Source organism: Hyposmocoma kahamanoa, unplaced genomic scaffold (genome assembly GCF_003589595.1).
Source record: "Hyposmocoma kahamanoa isolate Upper Pololo Valley unplaced genomic scaffold, ASM358959v1 192, whole genome shotgun sequence".
NCBI lineage: Eukaryota > Metazoa > Arthropoda > Insecta > Lepidoptera > Cosmopterigidae > Hyposmocoma > Hyposmocoma kahamanoa.
Window position 1 is genome coordinate 5888325 of NW_020653719.1, and position 18248 is coordinate 5906572.

At 37.5% G+C, this 18248-nt stretch overlaps 1 protein-coding gene across 2 annotated transcripts in view; it reads right to left on the minus strand.

The window, feature by feature from the left end:
- Positions 1-8535, minus strand: part of LOC113226462 (ribosomal RNA processing protein 36 homolog) — an 11343-nt gene extending 2808 nt beyond the window's left edge. Inside the window, exons 1-3 of one of the 2 annotated variants that reach the window (XM_026459092.1) lie at positions 8305-8535; positions 3196-3358; positions 2867-3108 (exon numbers count right to left, since the gene is read on the minus strand). In XM_026459092.1, the coding sequence (XP_026314877.1) occupies positions 2867-3108; positions 3196-3252 (299 nt within the window). In that variant the 5' untranslated portion in view covers positions 3253-3358; positions 8305-8535. Of the gene's footprint in view, positions 1-2866; positions 3109-3195; positions 3497-8304 lie in introns of those variants that run through there. The other variant, XM_026459091.1, reaches the window with a different exon arrangement.
- Between the last annotated feature and the right edge of the window lie 9713 nt (positions 8536-18248).

Here is an 18248-nt window from a genome sequence, read left to right on the forward strand (position 1 = left end):
ATAATAATTTGAAAATGTGTTCCATTTTCAAACGTCTATATCTATTCTTTTGTTTTTTTAGTGATTTTTTTTTTTCGATTTCTTGCATTGCAATTGTTGTGTGAATTTACTTACCATGGCGTATCAACATAATTTGGATTTAATGGAAGCATACTATATGAACCACAAAAACATATCACTAGCTTTGCAGTGGTACCGCGAACAGTATCCCGATCATTGACAAGTCAATGATCCCGATAGAGAAACACCATCTCGATTTATTTTGAAAAGGTTGATGGATAATTTGAAAAAATTAGGACGATTTCATCGTCGCGTCAAGTCTATGCGCTTAAACGTTTTTCTAAACGACTTTTTAAGCGTCAAACTAAAAAGCGTGTGAAAAGCGCTTTTACAAACACGCTTCATAAACTTACGTTTTAACGTTAAAAAAATAAGCAGTTTTTTCCATTTCAACGGACAACAACCACAAAGTTAAACAAGTTATGTTTTTGAACGCTTTTAAACGCCAATGAACAAAATGTTAATATAAAAATAAAAATAGTGGTCTACTTTTGCTTTTCGCCATCAACACAACGTTGCAAGCTTTTTTTTAACGTAAAAGTCTATGCGCTTAAACGTTTTCTAAACGATCTTCTGAGCTTCAAACGAAAAAGGCGTTTAAGAAAGCACGCTTTTTAAAAAAAAACCGTACCGTTTAAACGTTTAAAAAAATAAGCAGTTTTTCCCATCTCTAGGCCGATCTATGGATACCTTATATACTGTACATAAATACAAATCTGTGGTCTTAGTGCTTTTGCTTTCTCATTGACAAGATGTGTTAAAATTTACTCTAATTATAAATGTCAAAAATTTGAGGTCAAAAACCATTTGGTAGGTCAATGTGAAAAACAAAATGAAATGTTGAGCATGCATGCAGAGTAGAGGCGGATAATTTGAGCAAAATTTGTAATAGGGTCATTCCAGCGAAAATGACACCGAGGTTCAAAAAAATAAATTACACAATTTGGTTTTAATTGTATGACTAGAATACGCCCAATAAATCATTAGAAATAAATGAGATTTTTTCGGATATTGTACAATTATTGTATTTTTTGCCTTCATTAACGCAGCCATAGTGCCGTCGTCTACAGTGAAGCATTTTTTCTTATAATGTTAACAACAATTTTCGCGGTTATTTGTGCGTCTTTCTAAAAAAGTTATTACTGTCGAAGAAAATACAATTTATGAATTTTAAAATAGTGATAAGTGTTTGCATGGAAGTATATATGGTGAGGAGTTATTAGTTTCAATAAATACTAATTTCAAGTCCCACCCGTCACAATCAAACATATATATATATTTATTTTAACCAATAAATATGCAATCTACTGGCATTTACTTTTGTAAAAGTAATAATTATGCTATTTTATCTTGGTTGGTCATTGTGCACATAAATAGGAATGTAAATATTAAGATTTGAAAGTGTGTCCCACCCGTCACAGTAATGGGTGGGATACACTTCTGAACATTTTTTTCTGTGAATAAATGCTTGTATTTTTATGGATTCCAGTTTTTGCGATGTTTACTAGGTGTAACAGTTGCTTTCATTTCGGAGTTTAACTTTGATGCGTTAAATTGTAACGATTGGGACACCATTTTGTGACAGGTGGGACAAGTTACATTTGAATACATAGAATTTGAAAAAATACACTGTTCATATGTAGATCCATCATTTACAAGCAATTTTTTTATAACTCTTCTCATAATTAAGACATTATAACACAAAAAAAGACAATTAAAAAGTGAGAACATTTTTCCTGATAGTTTTTAGTAAAAGGAAATTCATGAAAAGTCTGTCTCCACTAGTTTTAACTATATATTCGAGCAAAACTTCTAAAATTTGATATATTTTTTTATATGATACATAGTTTTCAAGGATGCGGCAGGGTTCAAATTTATTAACGCGTTTTACATGTGTGACTTTGATTTCTTGTCGTCTAAGATAGTGCTTCAAGAAAAATAGTAGGATTACTTTATCAATGCTTCAATTCTGTTTTTTATGCTAATATGTCTTAATAAGACAAATATTATAAAATATTTGCTTACTAACGATGGATCTCTTATTAAACAGTGTAATTTTATTAATTCTGTGTATTCAATTGTAACTCGTCCCACCCGTCACAAAACCATGTCCCACATGTCACAACTTAACACATTAATTTCCTTAAAATTTATCAAAGTTATAATATAGGTATATATTAAGTGTATATATAAATTAGAACTTTAACATTCAAGTTATCTCATATGAAAAACTTGCTGAACAAAATATTGATAATTTGTCTTGATCTTGCCAAAGAAACCATCAACTCAATTAACAATATTAATGGATAGAGTTACAAGAATTGGAGAGGATGTGGGTTATATTTTTCTGTGTCTAATGGAGCAATAAACATTTCTAACGTAACTCCACTTATGCCATTCTTCCATGATGAGTGCGTTTAACATAGCAACTAGAATGTGGGGTCAACGGATAACAGTTAGCAAATGATCTTCAAACTCCCAAAAAATTTTGTTGGTTTATCTACATAACACCCCGTATATATACAGGGTTATTTGCAAAATACTAACAACTTGGCAGGACTATATTACTAACATAATAAGCAACAACTTTTGTTGTTGATACTTTTAAGAATTCATCACATTTTACTTTCATACTAAAACAAATATATTTAAATAGATTGCTCTAAACGGTTATAAAGGATGGGGGTGGTTGTGTTCGCGGAGGATGCTTGCACATTTGAACTTATCTCACTAGCAAATACAGGTCTAAAAAGTGTTAGATAGTAGAACAAAAACTCGAAAAGTTTATTTTTTGTAATACACTTACCTTGGATCGCGAACTTCCTTTGTCTTTGCTTTAGGCACATCAAACATTGGCACTGGCTTCTTAGAGCTCACTTCGCGTGGCCTGTTTTTGTTTTCACGTTTGAAAACCTTCAGTTCTTTTTTCGATTTTCCAGCATTATTTTTACCAAACAAAGCCTCATTATATACCTTAGCGCCGATTCTTTCCTTCAATTTCTGAAGTTCTTCAAATGATAGCGTCGATAATTCAGTTCTTATTGCGGTCTGCAACGGAATTCGGCATTTATCAAGTCTCTTAATCCTTATATTAAATTGTAAAAAACTGTTTAGTATATATTAGTAAATTCTTACTCTTTCATCATTTTCTTGCTTTTCTGAACTTTCTTTGCTGTCATCACTAGAACTCATTTTGAAAAATTAGTAATACCATAGAGCAAGAATCGTTGTATCGCAATTAAATTTAATGTATTTTCTGTTTCGGACAAGTTTTCGAGGTTATAAGTACGTTCCAAATCTGCACAAACACAAACAACTAATTCTGAATCTGACAGAACCACACACGAACCCCTTACGTCATTGGACAGACAGAACCACAGAATACTATTCTCTAACATAACAAATCTCACGACGGAGCCATAGATACACAAGTTGAAGTTGAAAACAAATTTCAAGTATAGTGCACAAATTATAGTTTTAGGAGTTGTAGAGGCCAAATTTGACACTTGTCATAGTGACGCGAATAGGGATGTGGACTAATCATATCGGTAAACACATTATACCATTTTCACGAGAAATCGATTCAAAATTTTAAGAGCTTGTTTTTGTTTAGATTATTTTTCGGTTCATTGTTGTTCAGGGGGCCTAAAAGGCCAAATCGTGCTCTGTTAAAAGTAATTCATTTACAGAATTCCTTGCAATTCTGTAGCAATTCCTCTTATTTTCGTAAAATAGTCCCACATTCAGATGAATTGTGTCCAATTTTTTTAATTTTGATTTTATAATATTCATAAATGGTTTATTACGAGAATAAGTATGTTCATCGATAAAACCACTACATAAAAAGATTAAATTACCAAGAAACCAAGGATTTCATAAATTTTCAAATAGGCTGGCAATAAGTTAAAAGTTGTCCAACGTCTATTAATTTTTTCTAAAAATTTTTTTAAATATTTTTTCGAGAAATCGAAGTGACTCGGTGAAATTCGGCGATTAATTGCTTACAACACTATTATTAAAAAAAAATAACTTTGGGACGTAACTGTTCTCAGGACGTTTCGGAGTAACTCAAAATTGCATTTTATATTATAATTCATGCGATAACAGCACTTCAAATATGTTTTGTCATATTATATAATGTGTATGTATTTTTTAAACTCAATTATGCTAATAATTGTTTGTTTATTGTTTCGTTGATCGTATTCAAAGTTTTTTTTTTTTTTTTTTTATACCTGACAGGCAAATGACTCCACTCCACCTGATGTTAAGTGGAAAGTGGTATCCAAACGCGAAGGAACCTAGTGCAGCGATGGAATCCTCACTGCACTAGCCGCCTCCACCCTGCCTGCCTACAATATGCCTCTTCACGCCTCGTTTGAAGGACCCCATATCATAAGAGGGAGGGAAGACATGTGCCGGAAGGGAGTTTTTTTTTTTTTTTTTTAATTTATTCAATTTCAAAAACATTAACTATTTTATTACATTAACGCTAGGTAAAAACTTAATGGTTTAACCACCTAGCGATATTCCATTCCATTTGTTCCATTTGTCAACCGTGCGGCAGAGAAAGGAGCCACCAAACCTTTTAGTACGCGATGGAATGCGGCAGGTAGTGAAACGTTGACTACGAAGGCCAGCACGCGTGCTTCTGAGCAGGAACGGGGAAGGGGGGATGAGGTTGAACAGCTCCTCAGAGCACTCACCACGGTACATGCGGTAAAAGGCGCTAAGCGATGCAACATCTCTACGCAGTTGCAGAGGTTCAAGGCGTGATGAGACCTCTTCGTCGCCTATAATTCTAGTAGCACGACGCTGTAATTTATCCAAGGCATCGAGTAGGTACTTGGCGGAGCCGTCCCACAAGTGCGAACAATACTCAACGCAAGACCGGACCTGTGTTTTGTACAGCAGGCATAACTGGTCCGGCGTGAAAAAACGTCGCACCTTGTTCAGGACTCCGAGTTTCCGTGAGGCTGTTTTGATCACAGATTCGATGTAGCTCCTTGGATTCAAATCACAGCAGATTTCCATACCGAGCAAGGTGAAACTGCTCTGAGGTGAAAGTGCTGTGCTCATCAGAGAAGGCATGGGAAGGAACGGCGACAATTTTGTTGTTAACGCGCAAACCTGTGTTTTCTTGGCGTTGAACTCAACAAGATTACTGGATCCCCATGCAGATATGAGGTCCAATATCCTATTGAGCTCAACGACAAGATCAGATCGCTCTCTGTCAGTATCGGCGCGCCCAGCTGCGGGGAATCCATGATATCCCCCATGAACAGTGCTATCATCTGCATAACAATGAATATTCCCAAGTGGAAGCATATCATTGATATGCAGAAGGAAAAGCGTGGGAGATAGGACGGATCCCTGCGGTACGCCGGCGTTCACATTCACGAACCTCGAAATGCTGCCGTCAGAAACGACGCGAGTTCTCCGTTCACGAAGGAAATCGGCAATCCAGCTGCATAACTGGGCTGGCAAACCGTACGCCGGGAGCTTGGAGAGAAGAGCTTTGTGCCAGACCCGATCGAACGCTTTGGCTATATCGAGGCTAACAGCCAACGATTCGCCACGTTTGTCTATAGCCTCACCCCAAATATGCGATAAGTACGCTAGAAGGTCACCCGTTGATCGTTTCGGACGAAACCCATACTGCCGATCATTAATTATGGAGTGATCTTCTAGGTATTGGGTCAGTTGTTTATTAAGGATCCGCTCTAAAACCTTGCATATTATGGAAGTAATGGCTATGGGACGGTAATTATGCGGGTCTGATCGGTCGCCTTTTTTGGGAACTGGTTGCACATTAGCCTCTCTCCAAGAGTCCGGCACACGACCTGAAGAGAAGAACTCAGCTGCGCAATTCCTAAGTACAATCGCTGGGATACCATCAGGACCACTAGCTTTCCGGACGTCGAGAGACTGCAGCTGTGTACGCACATCGCATTGTCTGATACGAATATCAGACATCGTGTAGCCACAGTGAGGTAGAGTTGGTGGCTGTGCGTTACAGTCGTCGAGACAGGAGTTAGCCGCAAACAGATTTGCCAAGAGGTCGGCTTTATCTTGCGGCTTGTGGGCTAGATTGCCGTCAGAATATCTCAGCGGTGGCAGCGAGGGCTGGCAGAAGTTCGACGCAACGGCTCTGGCCAGACACCAGTAGCTACGACTACCTGTGGGATGCGTCAAGAGTTCTTGGCCAACTCGTGCGACGCGCTGAGCATCCGCTCTGATGTACGCTCTTTTGCAAGACCTGGTGGCATTATTGTAGGCTGTTTTAAGTGAGTTCGTATTGGGATCGTCTGAAGCTAGACCCCTGATCCAAGCGCGGTATGCAGTCTGTTTGTTCTCAACAGTCACAGCACACTCGCGGTTGAACCAGCGGTTGCGCCTCCCTTTACTGACGAGATCCGAATGCGGGATGTAGTATTCCATCCCGATTAAGATCTCATCAGCAACGGCAGTCGCGCTAGCTGTTGGATCCACCTCAATAAAACAGCGCTGCCGCCAGGGAACGGATGCAAAATAGTCCCGCATACCGTCCCAATCTGCCGACGCATAATGCCAAATGCGGCGTTTAGCCACAGTAGGTGGTGGTGGCAGTAACGTTGCCACTTTAGTGGATATCAAGCAGTGATCCGAAGTGCCCAGAGGGGCTTGGACCACCACCCGGTATCCAGCCGGGCGAGACGTCAGCAGAAGGTCCAACAAAGAGGGCGCGTCACCCACCCTATCTGGAATCCGGGTGGGCTGATTCACCAGTTGGGTTAAATCGTGTGTGAGAGCGAATGTGTGGGCAGTTCTTCCAGTATGGTCAGTTTTAGAGGAACTTAACCACGACTCGTGGTGAGCATTGAAGTCCCCTAAAAACACCAATTCCGCTGTAGGAAACTGCGCCTGCGCGTCATCTGCCGCCCGAGTAAGGTGGTCCATGAGACGAGTTGTCTCCATGTCGCCGTGGTGGGATCTGTAGAGGCACATGTAGACACGGCAATGACTGCCCAGGTCAACATGTACCCCAAGGATGGAGAAGGAGGGGTCCTCCAAATGACGCAGACGGCGACAGCAAACATCTGCCCGGACAAACAAGCAGACCCCAGCTTTCGCTTTGAAGGACTCTTCAAGCATATAGCCAGGGTAATTCAAGTAGCTGCTGTCAGCCGGGCAGAGTATTTGCGTCTCCGTAAGGAACAGCATTTCTGGTCGAGCCGACTCAAGATGTTGATGGACGGCGCGTTACGTACTATGGCTTCTCTAGCTGTCAGATTTGGCCTTGGATTAAATCTTATTATTCCATCCTCTAAGCATTAAATAAATACGTCCATGGACTAAACTATAATAAATTTCTCAATGTTTTTTTAAAGGAACTAGATTACGCTTAGAGGTGAAAAAAAAAACAACAAAAGTTATCTCATATTCATATTCATTTTCTTTTTTTGCATATTCTTTATTTCTTCTTCTGTCAACTGTCTATTTTCTGTGTGTATTTCTTTCCGTCCTCTCTTTATTTCTCTTAGACTATTTATTTTTTTCCATCCTCTAAGGTATTTCTTCTTCTGCCTGTCAACAAACCGTCAATTTTCTCTCGAAAATGACGTCACTACGAATTGTCTACGAATTATCCTACCAGGCCTATCGCTAACCGTTTCTACCCTAATATTATTTTATATTTTTTCCATCCTTTAGTCTTTACAGGCGCGAGCAATAAGTGCTTTGAGAGTTAAATTACCTCGCTTACAAATGTCAAATGAAGAGAATTTTCTCTATTGGTAGGTCAATACTAACAAGACTATAACCATAAATTTTGTATAATATTTTTGATAGATCGAAATATCTCTCTCTACTACCACTCTTTAGACCCCTGGGGCAGAAGACAAGCGATGCTTTTAATTTAAATATTTATATCTTTATAATTCATGATTTAAATTTAATAGTCATTTTATGCCATGAAAATGTCTCGTGTCTACAGTGACTTACAATTATAGTCTATGCGTGTCTATCAATTATTCATTAAGTTTTTACGAAGAAAATCTGGCGCTAAAGAGACAAAGAAAGACGGTATGCGAATTTTGCGAACCGTTTCATCTCCGATGAGGCCGAGTTCCTCAGAGCTAGATGAGGATCTAGCTCCTCAAACGTCCACAGGAGTATCCGTGAGGTTCAAAGTAAGTGAAAGACAGGAAGAATTTGACCGGTGGTGATCCTAAATTTTCGTTAAAAGTTTTCTTTTCAAATACTTACTTGACAATTAGATAAGTTGTTGTTAATGTCTTAAAGTACATAATGACATTCTGACCAAACAGCGCGTGAGGTTATTAGCTTCGGTGGTGGCCGAACGGTTAGCTCTGTTCCGGGTAGGATAGGGTAATTGCTGTGGTTGTCGTTGACCCTTTATTTGAAATAATGTAATAACAACGTACCTCCGTAATTTTCGAAGCACTACAAGATTACTTTTTAAAACGTCAAATACGCCAATAGGTAATGTTTGATTAGTTCGTCACGGCTTTGAGCTTTGTTGACATAAATATAGCGTTTAACTTCGTTAACCTCTCAAAATAAAATGACATCGGGTGACCCGAGAGGCCAAGCTACTGGTCCGCCGTGGCCTATTTATCGGTCTTTGTACTCACTAATTAAAATTTGTCGCATACCGCATTTTATCTTCTACTTCTACAAGGATTGCTGCCGACCACCTCCGTGCGCATGAATTGATTACGTAAACTGGCCCTTGTCGAGAAAGCGTTCGTTTGCCGTTTAAATTGCGCTTTATTGAGGAACCCTTGGATCTACTAAGCCCTGGGGTCGTAGCTCTCCATCTCATAGTCATGCCATAAAAAAAGAATCATCGTAATATTCCCGATAAGAATAAATTGTTACGCAATGAAATATGTCACTTCCGCTCACAGTCAATTCACTGGAGGACCGACGACTACTAGCCATGTGGCATGGCTACGACTGACGCGAATGTAGCTAAGGCATGGCCCATGCCTGCGCTACACTCGCGTCTGACGTGACGTGACGGTACGGTGGCGCCCAGACATGGCAAGGCCCACCAGTCGCTTGAGTTTTATTTACTATTTTGAGGAAACCGCCGTTAAAAATTATTTCGAAATGTTAACATTTTAAAACAGCAAAAATTGGGATTTAGTTATTATTTTATTTCACTAGTTACTGAATCTTATGCACAGGTAAATATGGACACTGATTTTTTTAAAATATCTTGTGTATTAAATTTCGCATGTCACACTTTTTTATAGAAATATAAATGCACATTTAACCTTCATCTCACCGAATGGGAAGTGACGATGATGTCGGCGGTGGAGCATGCAAGTGCATGCTATTAAGTGCAATGTAAATTAAGCCTAAGAATTGAAGTAAATTCTAAGGCTCAATATTTTTTTATACGAAATTCTATGTAAAAAATAGCAATTACTTATATGAGTGTCGATTTTATGTGTGGCCTACATTACTTAAGAAAATGACTTATTCCCAATTTGACTACTTCTTCTTCCAACATTTCCTCTTACCCTGTTCCTTTGCGTGAGAACAGGTGAGAACCGTCGATAAATATTCGTATTCCTTGTATTTATATATATACGGCCAAGCAACCGCGCGACACGTACTACATGTACACGTACATAGATAATAATTTTATTTGTTTTTTTAATACATTTTGTTAACCGATCCATTCGTCAAAAAAGTTTGCAGTGCAAATGCAAACCGCGAAAAGCCAGAAATAAAAAACATAATATGGAGAGACCAAGAGAGCCAAGAGCCGCGACGCTCCTAGCGAATTCGCTTGACACTACTAGCGTCAGCGTCGAGCCTCAATTACAAATATATTATTTTACTTGTAAAAGGCCACAAAGTAGCGCTCCAACTTGCAGCAAAATTCGCTACGAGCGGGTTTGTACGAGCGTTGGATGATCTGACGTACGTTTTTTGCGGGAAAGTTACGCACGTCAGCGTTTAAAACAAATTATTTTGTTTGCTTTTCGCTTAACTAATTATAAATGTAGAAGAATTTATAACGGCAGTACAAACTCAGCCTGCGTTGTGGATGAGTTCACATCCACAACAAGATCGGGACTGCCATAAAACAATTGAGAGAAGAAATTAAAATTCTTTTTCCAGACTGTCCAACAGACTATTGTGAAAAAAGCACTACTTTCAAAACAATATTTAGATATTTTTGACAGCGACATTTTCGCGTGTAATGACGACGTGTGATCGCAATGAACTGAACTATTCCTCCCACCACCGAGAGAGCGTCAAAATACTGTTGTTGGTAATTCGCACCAACGTGGGTGTATTTTGACGCTTTCAAATTGACGCTCTCAGCGAATAACTCTTCAAACGTGGCGATATTTTCGTGACCGAGTTTTCACGCTTTAAAATTTACGCTCTCAACAAATAACGCTTCTAGCGTGGTGAAGATATTTTTTTCTTTCTTGCTTGGCTTTTTGCGGTTTAGTAGTAAAGAGGATTAACACAGACAAACAAACACCTTTGACATTGATATTTCGTTATACATTCTCTTTTGGCGAAGAGAAATCATTTATGAACCTTAGAAAATGACAACGTTTTGCAACGATATCAAAAATTCTAGTAATGGCGTAAGTTCATCAAGTTTTCTTAAATAATATCAACAAATTAGATGAATTGAATTTTACTGAACTTGACATAGGCGACGATCGCTATAATTTTTATACATTATTTTTACAAAACATGACGCAGACGAAATCCTGTTAAAGGCACAGCCAATAAGCAAAAAGAAGAAGAAGAGCAAATAACATCCGATCCAATATCAGAAAGTAATTTATAATCATCTAAAATCTGCCATGGATCTCGATGACGCAATAACCATCACTAAAATCAAAATTCAAGATGGTAAATGCTTTTTGATGGTAGGTTGGCAAACGAATTCATTTGAAATATATATTTACGTGAACGAGATCCTATGGAAAGGTCGATTTTCATATAAGCGACTTGTCGGGTTCAGTAAAAATCTTCACATAAATGAGACAGCTTACCTTGAAAAAGTTAAGCATAGCTTATCTCGGCAAAGGAAAGATTACATTTATGAACTTAAGAGTGGGTTCTTTTACTGGAAAAGAAAATTGAATGATCAAATCATAATAGAAGGTTTTCTTCCTGTAGAAATTGTAAAAGGTCAAACAAATGTACAACCAGATCTGGTTGAAGTACTATTAACTTTGAATAAACACCTAAAACTTAAAGTTGAAAAACTACAAAATAAATTTGAGACTACTAGGCTGGATTACCAAAGATGCCTAAATGACACTGAAGAATTCCTGAACTTAAAAGTGGATATGGAAAAAGGGTTATGTGAGAAATTCTTAAATCTTCTAGATGTAAAGAAAACGAAGCTGCAACATGACTCACTCGATAAGGTGAAATTTAAAGAAAGAAAAACAATAGAAAACTGGGGATCGGATGTTTCAAAACCAATTGTGGGGACGTAAATATGTAAATCAGTGTATTATTATACGTGTGACGATTTTTCCTTTATAAGTTTTTTTTAACACTCAAGGTCATTAAAGTCACTGGCATTATTCAACAATATAGGGTCTATAGAAGTTTGAAATACTTGCGTCTTTGAAGTCTAACGTAAAGTCGTCACCAAATAAGAGGCCAAATATGACAGCTAAAGAAAGCGATAGTATGTAACTTTGAATGCGATCAACGAAACAATAAACAAACCAATAATAGCATAATTAAGTTTAAAAAATACATAAATTTTATTTCAATATTATATAACATGAAGAATATAAAATACACAGGGTGTCTCAAAACTCAACGTCAAGCGGTCACTGGGCGAGAGGCCAGGTTATATCAGTTCTGGTAAAAATGAAAAAAAAATCCATGTCACTTAGTTAAGTGATAATAGGCGTTTTTTTGAAAATGTTGAAAATCGATACCCTAGACCACATGTTTAGGTACTGTCATCACAAATTTTGAAATTTTGGAGTGATTTTTTTTAACGTCGTCATAAAAATCTGCTATTTATTGCAGTCCCAGATCAAACAAAGTAAACGTTATGAGTTTAGTTAAAAAAAAATAAGTTTCATTGAGTCGTAGCTTAAAAAAAATATGTCAGCTAGCTTTGACACTTCATTTTTTTTAAATGTACTACACTACCCTGGGCAAGTTATTTTAAAAGATGGCCCATATAATCAAGATTTCAAAATGGTACAATACTTGCCACTCTTCATTCCATAAAAAATATTATAACTTATTTTTTGCAAAAGGAGCTCGTTTCAAAAAAACTCATGCCATGATAAATAATACTTTTGTGTGCTCAAAGATTGGCTTTAACATCGTGGAAGTGAGATGGTCATATGTGATAGAGTGAGATGGATAGTGACAACGCATTAAACAAAATAATCTACCCTAACACATGTGAGTGTGTCAACTTAATAATTAATCGATTGTTGTATTATAATAAATTTTAATCAAAATGAAACGAAAGGAACTATTGTAATACTTTAATGTTAAAGTAAATGCTCAAATTGTTTGCCTTCGGCACGAATACAGGCTCTGCATCGCCTCACAAAAGATCTTTTTATCAATCGTGCGAATCTTCTCAAACTAATTTCTTTTGCTGCTTCAACAATTTTGTGGCGTAATTGGGCTAGATTTAGAAATTTATTATAATACAACAATCGATTAATTATTAAGTTGACACACTCACATGTGTTAGGGTAGATTATTTTGTTTAATGCGTTGTCACTATCCATCTCACTCTATCACATATGACCATCTCACTTCCGCGATGTTAAAGCCAATCTTAGAGCACACAAAAGTATTATTTATCATGGCATGAGTTTTTTTTAAACGAGCTCCTTTTGCAAAAAATAAGTTATAATATTTTTTATGGAATGAAGAGTGGCAAGTATTGTACCATTTTGAAATCTTGATTATATGGGCCATCTTTTAAAATAACTTGCCCAGGGTAGTGTACTACATTTAAAAAAAAAATGAAGTGTCAAAGCTAGCTGACATATTTTTTTTAAGCTACGACTCAATGGAACTTACTTTTTTTACTAAACTCAAAACGTTTATTGTTTGATTTGTGACTGCAATAAATAGCATAGTTATTTATGATGACGTTAAAAAAATCACTCCAAAATTTGCAAATTTGTGATGACAGTACCTAAACATGTGGTCTAGGGTATCGATTTTCAACATTTTCAAAAAAATGCCTATTATTACTTAACTAAGTGACATGGATTTTTTTTTAATTTTTACCAGAACTGATATAACCTGGCCTCTCGCCCAGTGACCGCTTGACGTTGAGTTTTGGGACACCCTGTATAATATATAAATAAGAAATATCCTTCCCAGCAATTGACCTATCCAGCTTTAATTTATCTCTCTTTCCTTCGTCAAAACCTTCCCTTCGTCATCTTTTATACATTTGATATAAATAATATCCCTAGCGTTCTTCTCTCTTACTTTCGAAAGTCGGTAAAGGTCTTTCTGTCCGAGCGGGCTCTCCAGAGATTGGTAGAGTTTGTCCTGGACCTTTCTTAGCCTTTCTCTTGCACTCCATATGTTCTGTTCTTTTATTATCTTTAGTAGTTACATCCTGGTCATCCACGCTTTTCCATTCTTTAAATGCATTCTTCTTTTCTTTCAAAACGATTTGTACCTCTTCAATCCACCACCAAGTATCCTTATCTATTGTTTCTTTACCTTTCCTATCTCCAAATACATTCTTCGCCACCATTCTTATACACGAAGCCATTTCCTTCCAACATTTATTCACTGACTTCTCTTCCATGCCATTCATTTCTATCGTTTAATCAACCACACGTCTTTGGAATTCCCTCGCATGCTCTTATTTCTCTATCAAATGCCACTTGATTTTCGGAGGAGGCTTTGGCTTTTTCATGACAGTTTTGACTTATATTTTAGTCTCCATTACCAGTAGTCGATATTGAGAGACTAGTGGCTCCCCTGGTATAACCTTACAGTCCTTGATCGTGCTTATTTTGCGTCACTTCTGGAGGAAGTAATCTATTTGAGTGCTGTAAGTATTTCCGCTTCTGTAAGTAAGTAGATGTTGGTCCTTTTCTTGAAAAATAGAATTGTCAATGGCTAAGTCAAAAGCGGAAGCTGCCTGCAGTAAGGACTCTCCCTCGTGATTTTTGCTCCCAAAGCATGGGGCTTTGCATGCACTTTGTTATATTCTCCACTCATTCTTCCCACGGGTCCATTGAAATATCCACCGACATAAATATCCTTATTCTAAGGAATATCTGTTATCACCGCAAAATCTTTCCAAAACTTTTATTTTATACTATTCAATACTATAATTCAAAACTATAATAATGTACTATTCAAAGATAATAGATAATTGCATTACCAATTTCACAAACATCACTCTATAATTTATTCTCTTAACATCTCTCTTATCCAACACAACACCTACACCGTTCCTCTTTCCATCACCTGGAGGTGATGGTTGAATAATAAAACTTGTAGCCCACTCTATTTCTATCGCTCTCGTATCCTTCCACTTCGTCACTTGCAAACCTGCTATGTTTATTCGTCTCCTTTCTAGAACATCCGTTAACTCCCCTCCTCTTCCCGTCATTGTTCCTACATTCCAACTCGCAATCCTCAGTCTTATTTCCCGGACTCGCTTCTTGCGTTGCACCCGTCCCTAATACGACAACCCTAGTCCACTTCCCACATACTTCGGGTGTTGCGTCTGCGCGTCACCTGTGCCCTATCATGGTCACTATTATCCTTCACTCTTGAATACATGTTGTAAAGGGATTTGGCATGGTGTTTTATCAACCCTCCTTGGGAATTAATAATACTCGGTTTAATTTTGGCCAGAGCCCCTTTCGCTATCCGGTAGGGTGCACGAGGTGCAGGCGGGGCTGGCTTGGGGCCCGAAAGATGGTGTTTGGGCCCCCTCAACTCGTCAATTCTAGTTACCGAGTTGGAAAATTCGGTTACTTCTCGAGACTTTTTTTATTCGTAAAAAAATAACCTCAATATCATATATTTTCGTACCAAATGCAGGAAGAGTGAAGTGAATAATGTGAGAATGAGGGATAGGGGACAGGAGCCCCCTATGAAGTTTCAAATAAAGAAAATGAATAGTTTTGGAGATATGACTCTGGAATGGTATAACATTTGACCAAAATATGTCTAGAAACGAATTAAATTCGGTTCTAGCACTCGCCGGCCGCTGCCGCGTCACGCTCGATCGGCACGTGCGGCTTTTTCATATACCTAACCTAACCTACTGGGAGGGGATGGACATAAATTTGACTCTGGAATGTTATATTTGAACAAAATATGTTCAGAAAAGCATTAAATTCCACCATTTTACAGACAACAATCGCCCACGGAGAAGAAGTGTTTAAAAATATGAAAGGTAAAAATACACTAAGTAATACTTTGTGTGTGGCTAAAACACTTAAATCCGAAAAGCCAAGAAAGAAAAAAAATTATATAGACAGAAATGATGTCGCGTTTTATTGTCAACAATCATCATCATTCAGCCATACGACGCCCACTGCTGGGCATAGGCCTCCCCCAACGATCTCCACGACGACGATCGGTCCTGCGCTGCCCGCATCCATCGGCTTCCCGCGACCTCCACCAGATCGTCGGTCCACCTGGTGGGGGGCCTACCCACTGAGCGTCGTCCGGTGCGCGGTCGCCATTGAAGAACCTTTCCGCCCCAACGGCCATCGGTTCTCCTAGCTATGTGCCCCGCCCACTGCCACTTCAGCTGAGCAATTCTTCGAGCTATGTCGGTTACCTTAGTTCTCCTACGGATTTCCTTTATTCTGATTCTATCACGCAGGGAAATACCGAGCATCGCTCTCTCCATTGCCCGCTGAGTGACCTTGAGCCTTCTTATGAGGCCCATAGTGAGGGACCACGTTTCTGATCCATATGTGATCACTGGCAACACACACTGGTCAAAGACTTTCGTCTTGAGACATTGAGGTAATTTGGACGCAAAGATTTTTTGGAGTTTCCCGAAGCCCATCCGAGCTGGATTCGACGAGAGATCTCTTTCTCAAAGTTGGACTTACCTAACTGGATTGTCTGCCCCAGGTATACGTAATGGTCAACAACTTCAACTTCAACTTTCGTATTGTCAACAATACGAAATTGTTATTGAATTAGCACTACTAAAATCCTCTTCATAATAAATAATGTTTTAAACTTAATACAAATTGTATACGAATATTATTTACTGTATAAAAAATATGCATAAAAATATTTTGAAAATTTTACAACTCGTGCTATCATGACAGTTGAATATCGAAACGCCATTAAAAACACCTCATCGCGTCGGCGTGCAACAACCATGCCGCATTCTCATACCGCGTTTACACTATTGTGCTCGCTATACGTGTTAGGTGGCTGAAACGCATTCTCACATTCACGCGAGTGGCGATGCGATACACGACACGCACGTGTAAACGATCAGCTCGCTGTTCGCGTCGCGACCAGCTTTGCTGTGAATGTAAACAGAATGTAAAATGTAAAGCAAATTATAAAATTAGATGACCTTAAATCGTTTATTTATTTTAATGAGATTCAATATTAATCAAACTCTGAAAAAAAATCATTTTTCTTTGCCTTACAAAATTAAGTAACTTGATTATTTTGTTGCGCATTTGGTGACACTATGGTTAATGTTAGAAAAAATCAATGCGTAAATTAAGTTTCAATTTATACTTAATATTTAAAGTTGACGAGTGCCGAGTGGTAAGTTGTGGTTTGAAAGTACCAACTGCTCGGCTTTGTTTATTAATAGCTGATTTCGTTTTTCTTCATACCGAGGACGGGCCTAAGTGGGAGAAAGGATCGCGAACTCAACACGCACCGACTGGTAATTTTACAAGGGTAGTATTTAACCGCTTACCAAAAAAGCAAGTTGTTTCACAACCAAGTATGCCACTTCCCCAACAACAGTACCGATTGCACATCAAAATATGTACATCAAAAGAAAATTCATTTAGCATTAGGTATGTACTAAAATTAAAGCATAACATTTGATCGCAATGCATATCTGACATGTAAATACATAGGTATCTAATATTTCTGGCATACAACAAACGTATGACCACAAATTTATGAGAAAAAACATACCTATTTCACTGAAAGGTACATCAGTCTATCGCTATCGGAATGAAACACCATTTTATATAACATAATGGTCTAATTGTACAATCGACAGTACATCAAGCTACTCACTGATGTATCTTGTTCCGTTGCACTGGAGGCGATTTTCGAATAAAAATGTGTAGCCTGATGTGTTGTTGCCCGTATCACCAATTTTGCCCAAAACAATAAAATCAACAAAAAATAAATAAAATTGCACACAAAACATTGAAACAAAGTCTAATACTTAAAAATCGTAGTATTTTTTTGTATTTGCAAGTAAAGGTTCAATTTAGTTCCAATATTATGAATTGCTTACAAGAAAATCAGCTCCAAATATATATATATTTGTTGTACGTGATTCATTGTATAAACAAAGATAATTTATGGAGCAACTTTTGAGAAAAATTACGGTAATTTTGTTAAAAGATTTGTTATTTTGTTTAGAGTTAATTTAAATTGATGTGCAATCAGTATTTTTGTTAGGTAAACCATATTTTTGTAAATAAATAAACTCTTTCGTTGTACACTGAGAAATTAGTAGAGGTCTAATTTTGACACATATTTTTAAATTATTTTTGATACTAGTTAGACACTTGTTCCACATGTAGTGAAATATTTTTTTAGATGTGCAAGTTATTTGAATAATGAACATAATTTTATACGTATTGAGTTTTCTGATATGCACTTAAATATTTCCCATTTTACAATTCAGAACCAAGACGATTTGATAATGACGGATGTGCGATATTGAAAAGCACATCGATATAGTTCATCACAGTATTTCTAACAATAACGATCAAACTAGCGATGCATCGATAGATGCACGCAATCGATAGTTTAAACAAAATCATAAAATGTTAGAATCCCCTCATTTCCCCACATATAACCAAAAGGCCTTCAAAAGACACAAGTTTTTTTTTAAAGTATAGGTACTTTTATTTGAGAGAAAAGTGTACAAACTACAATCAATGGTAAATAATAGGGGTTAAAGTATGAAATTGCCGATTTGTACTGAA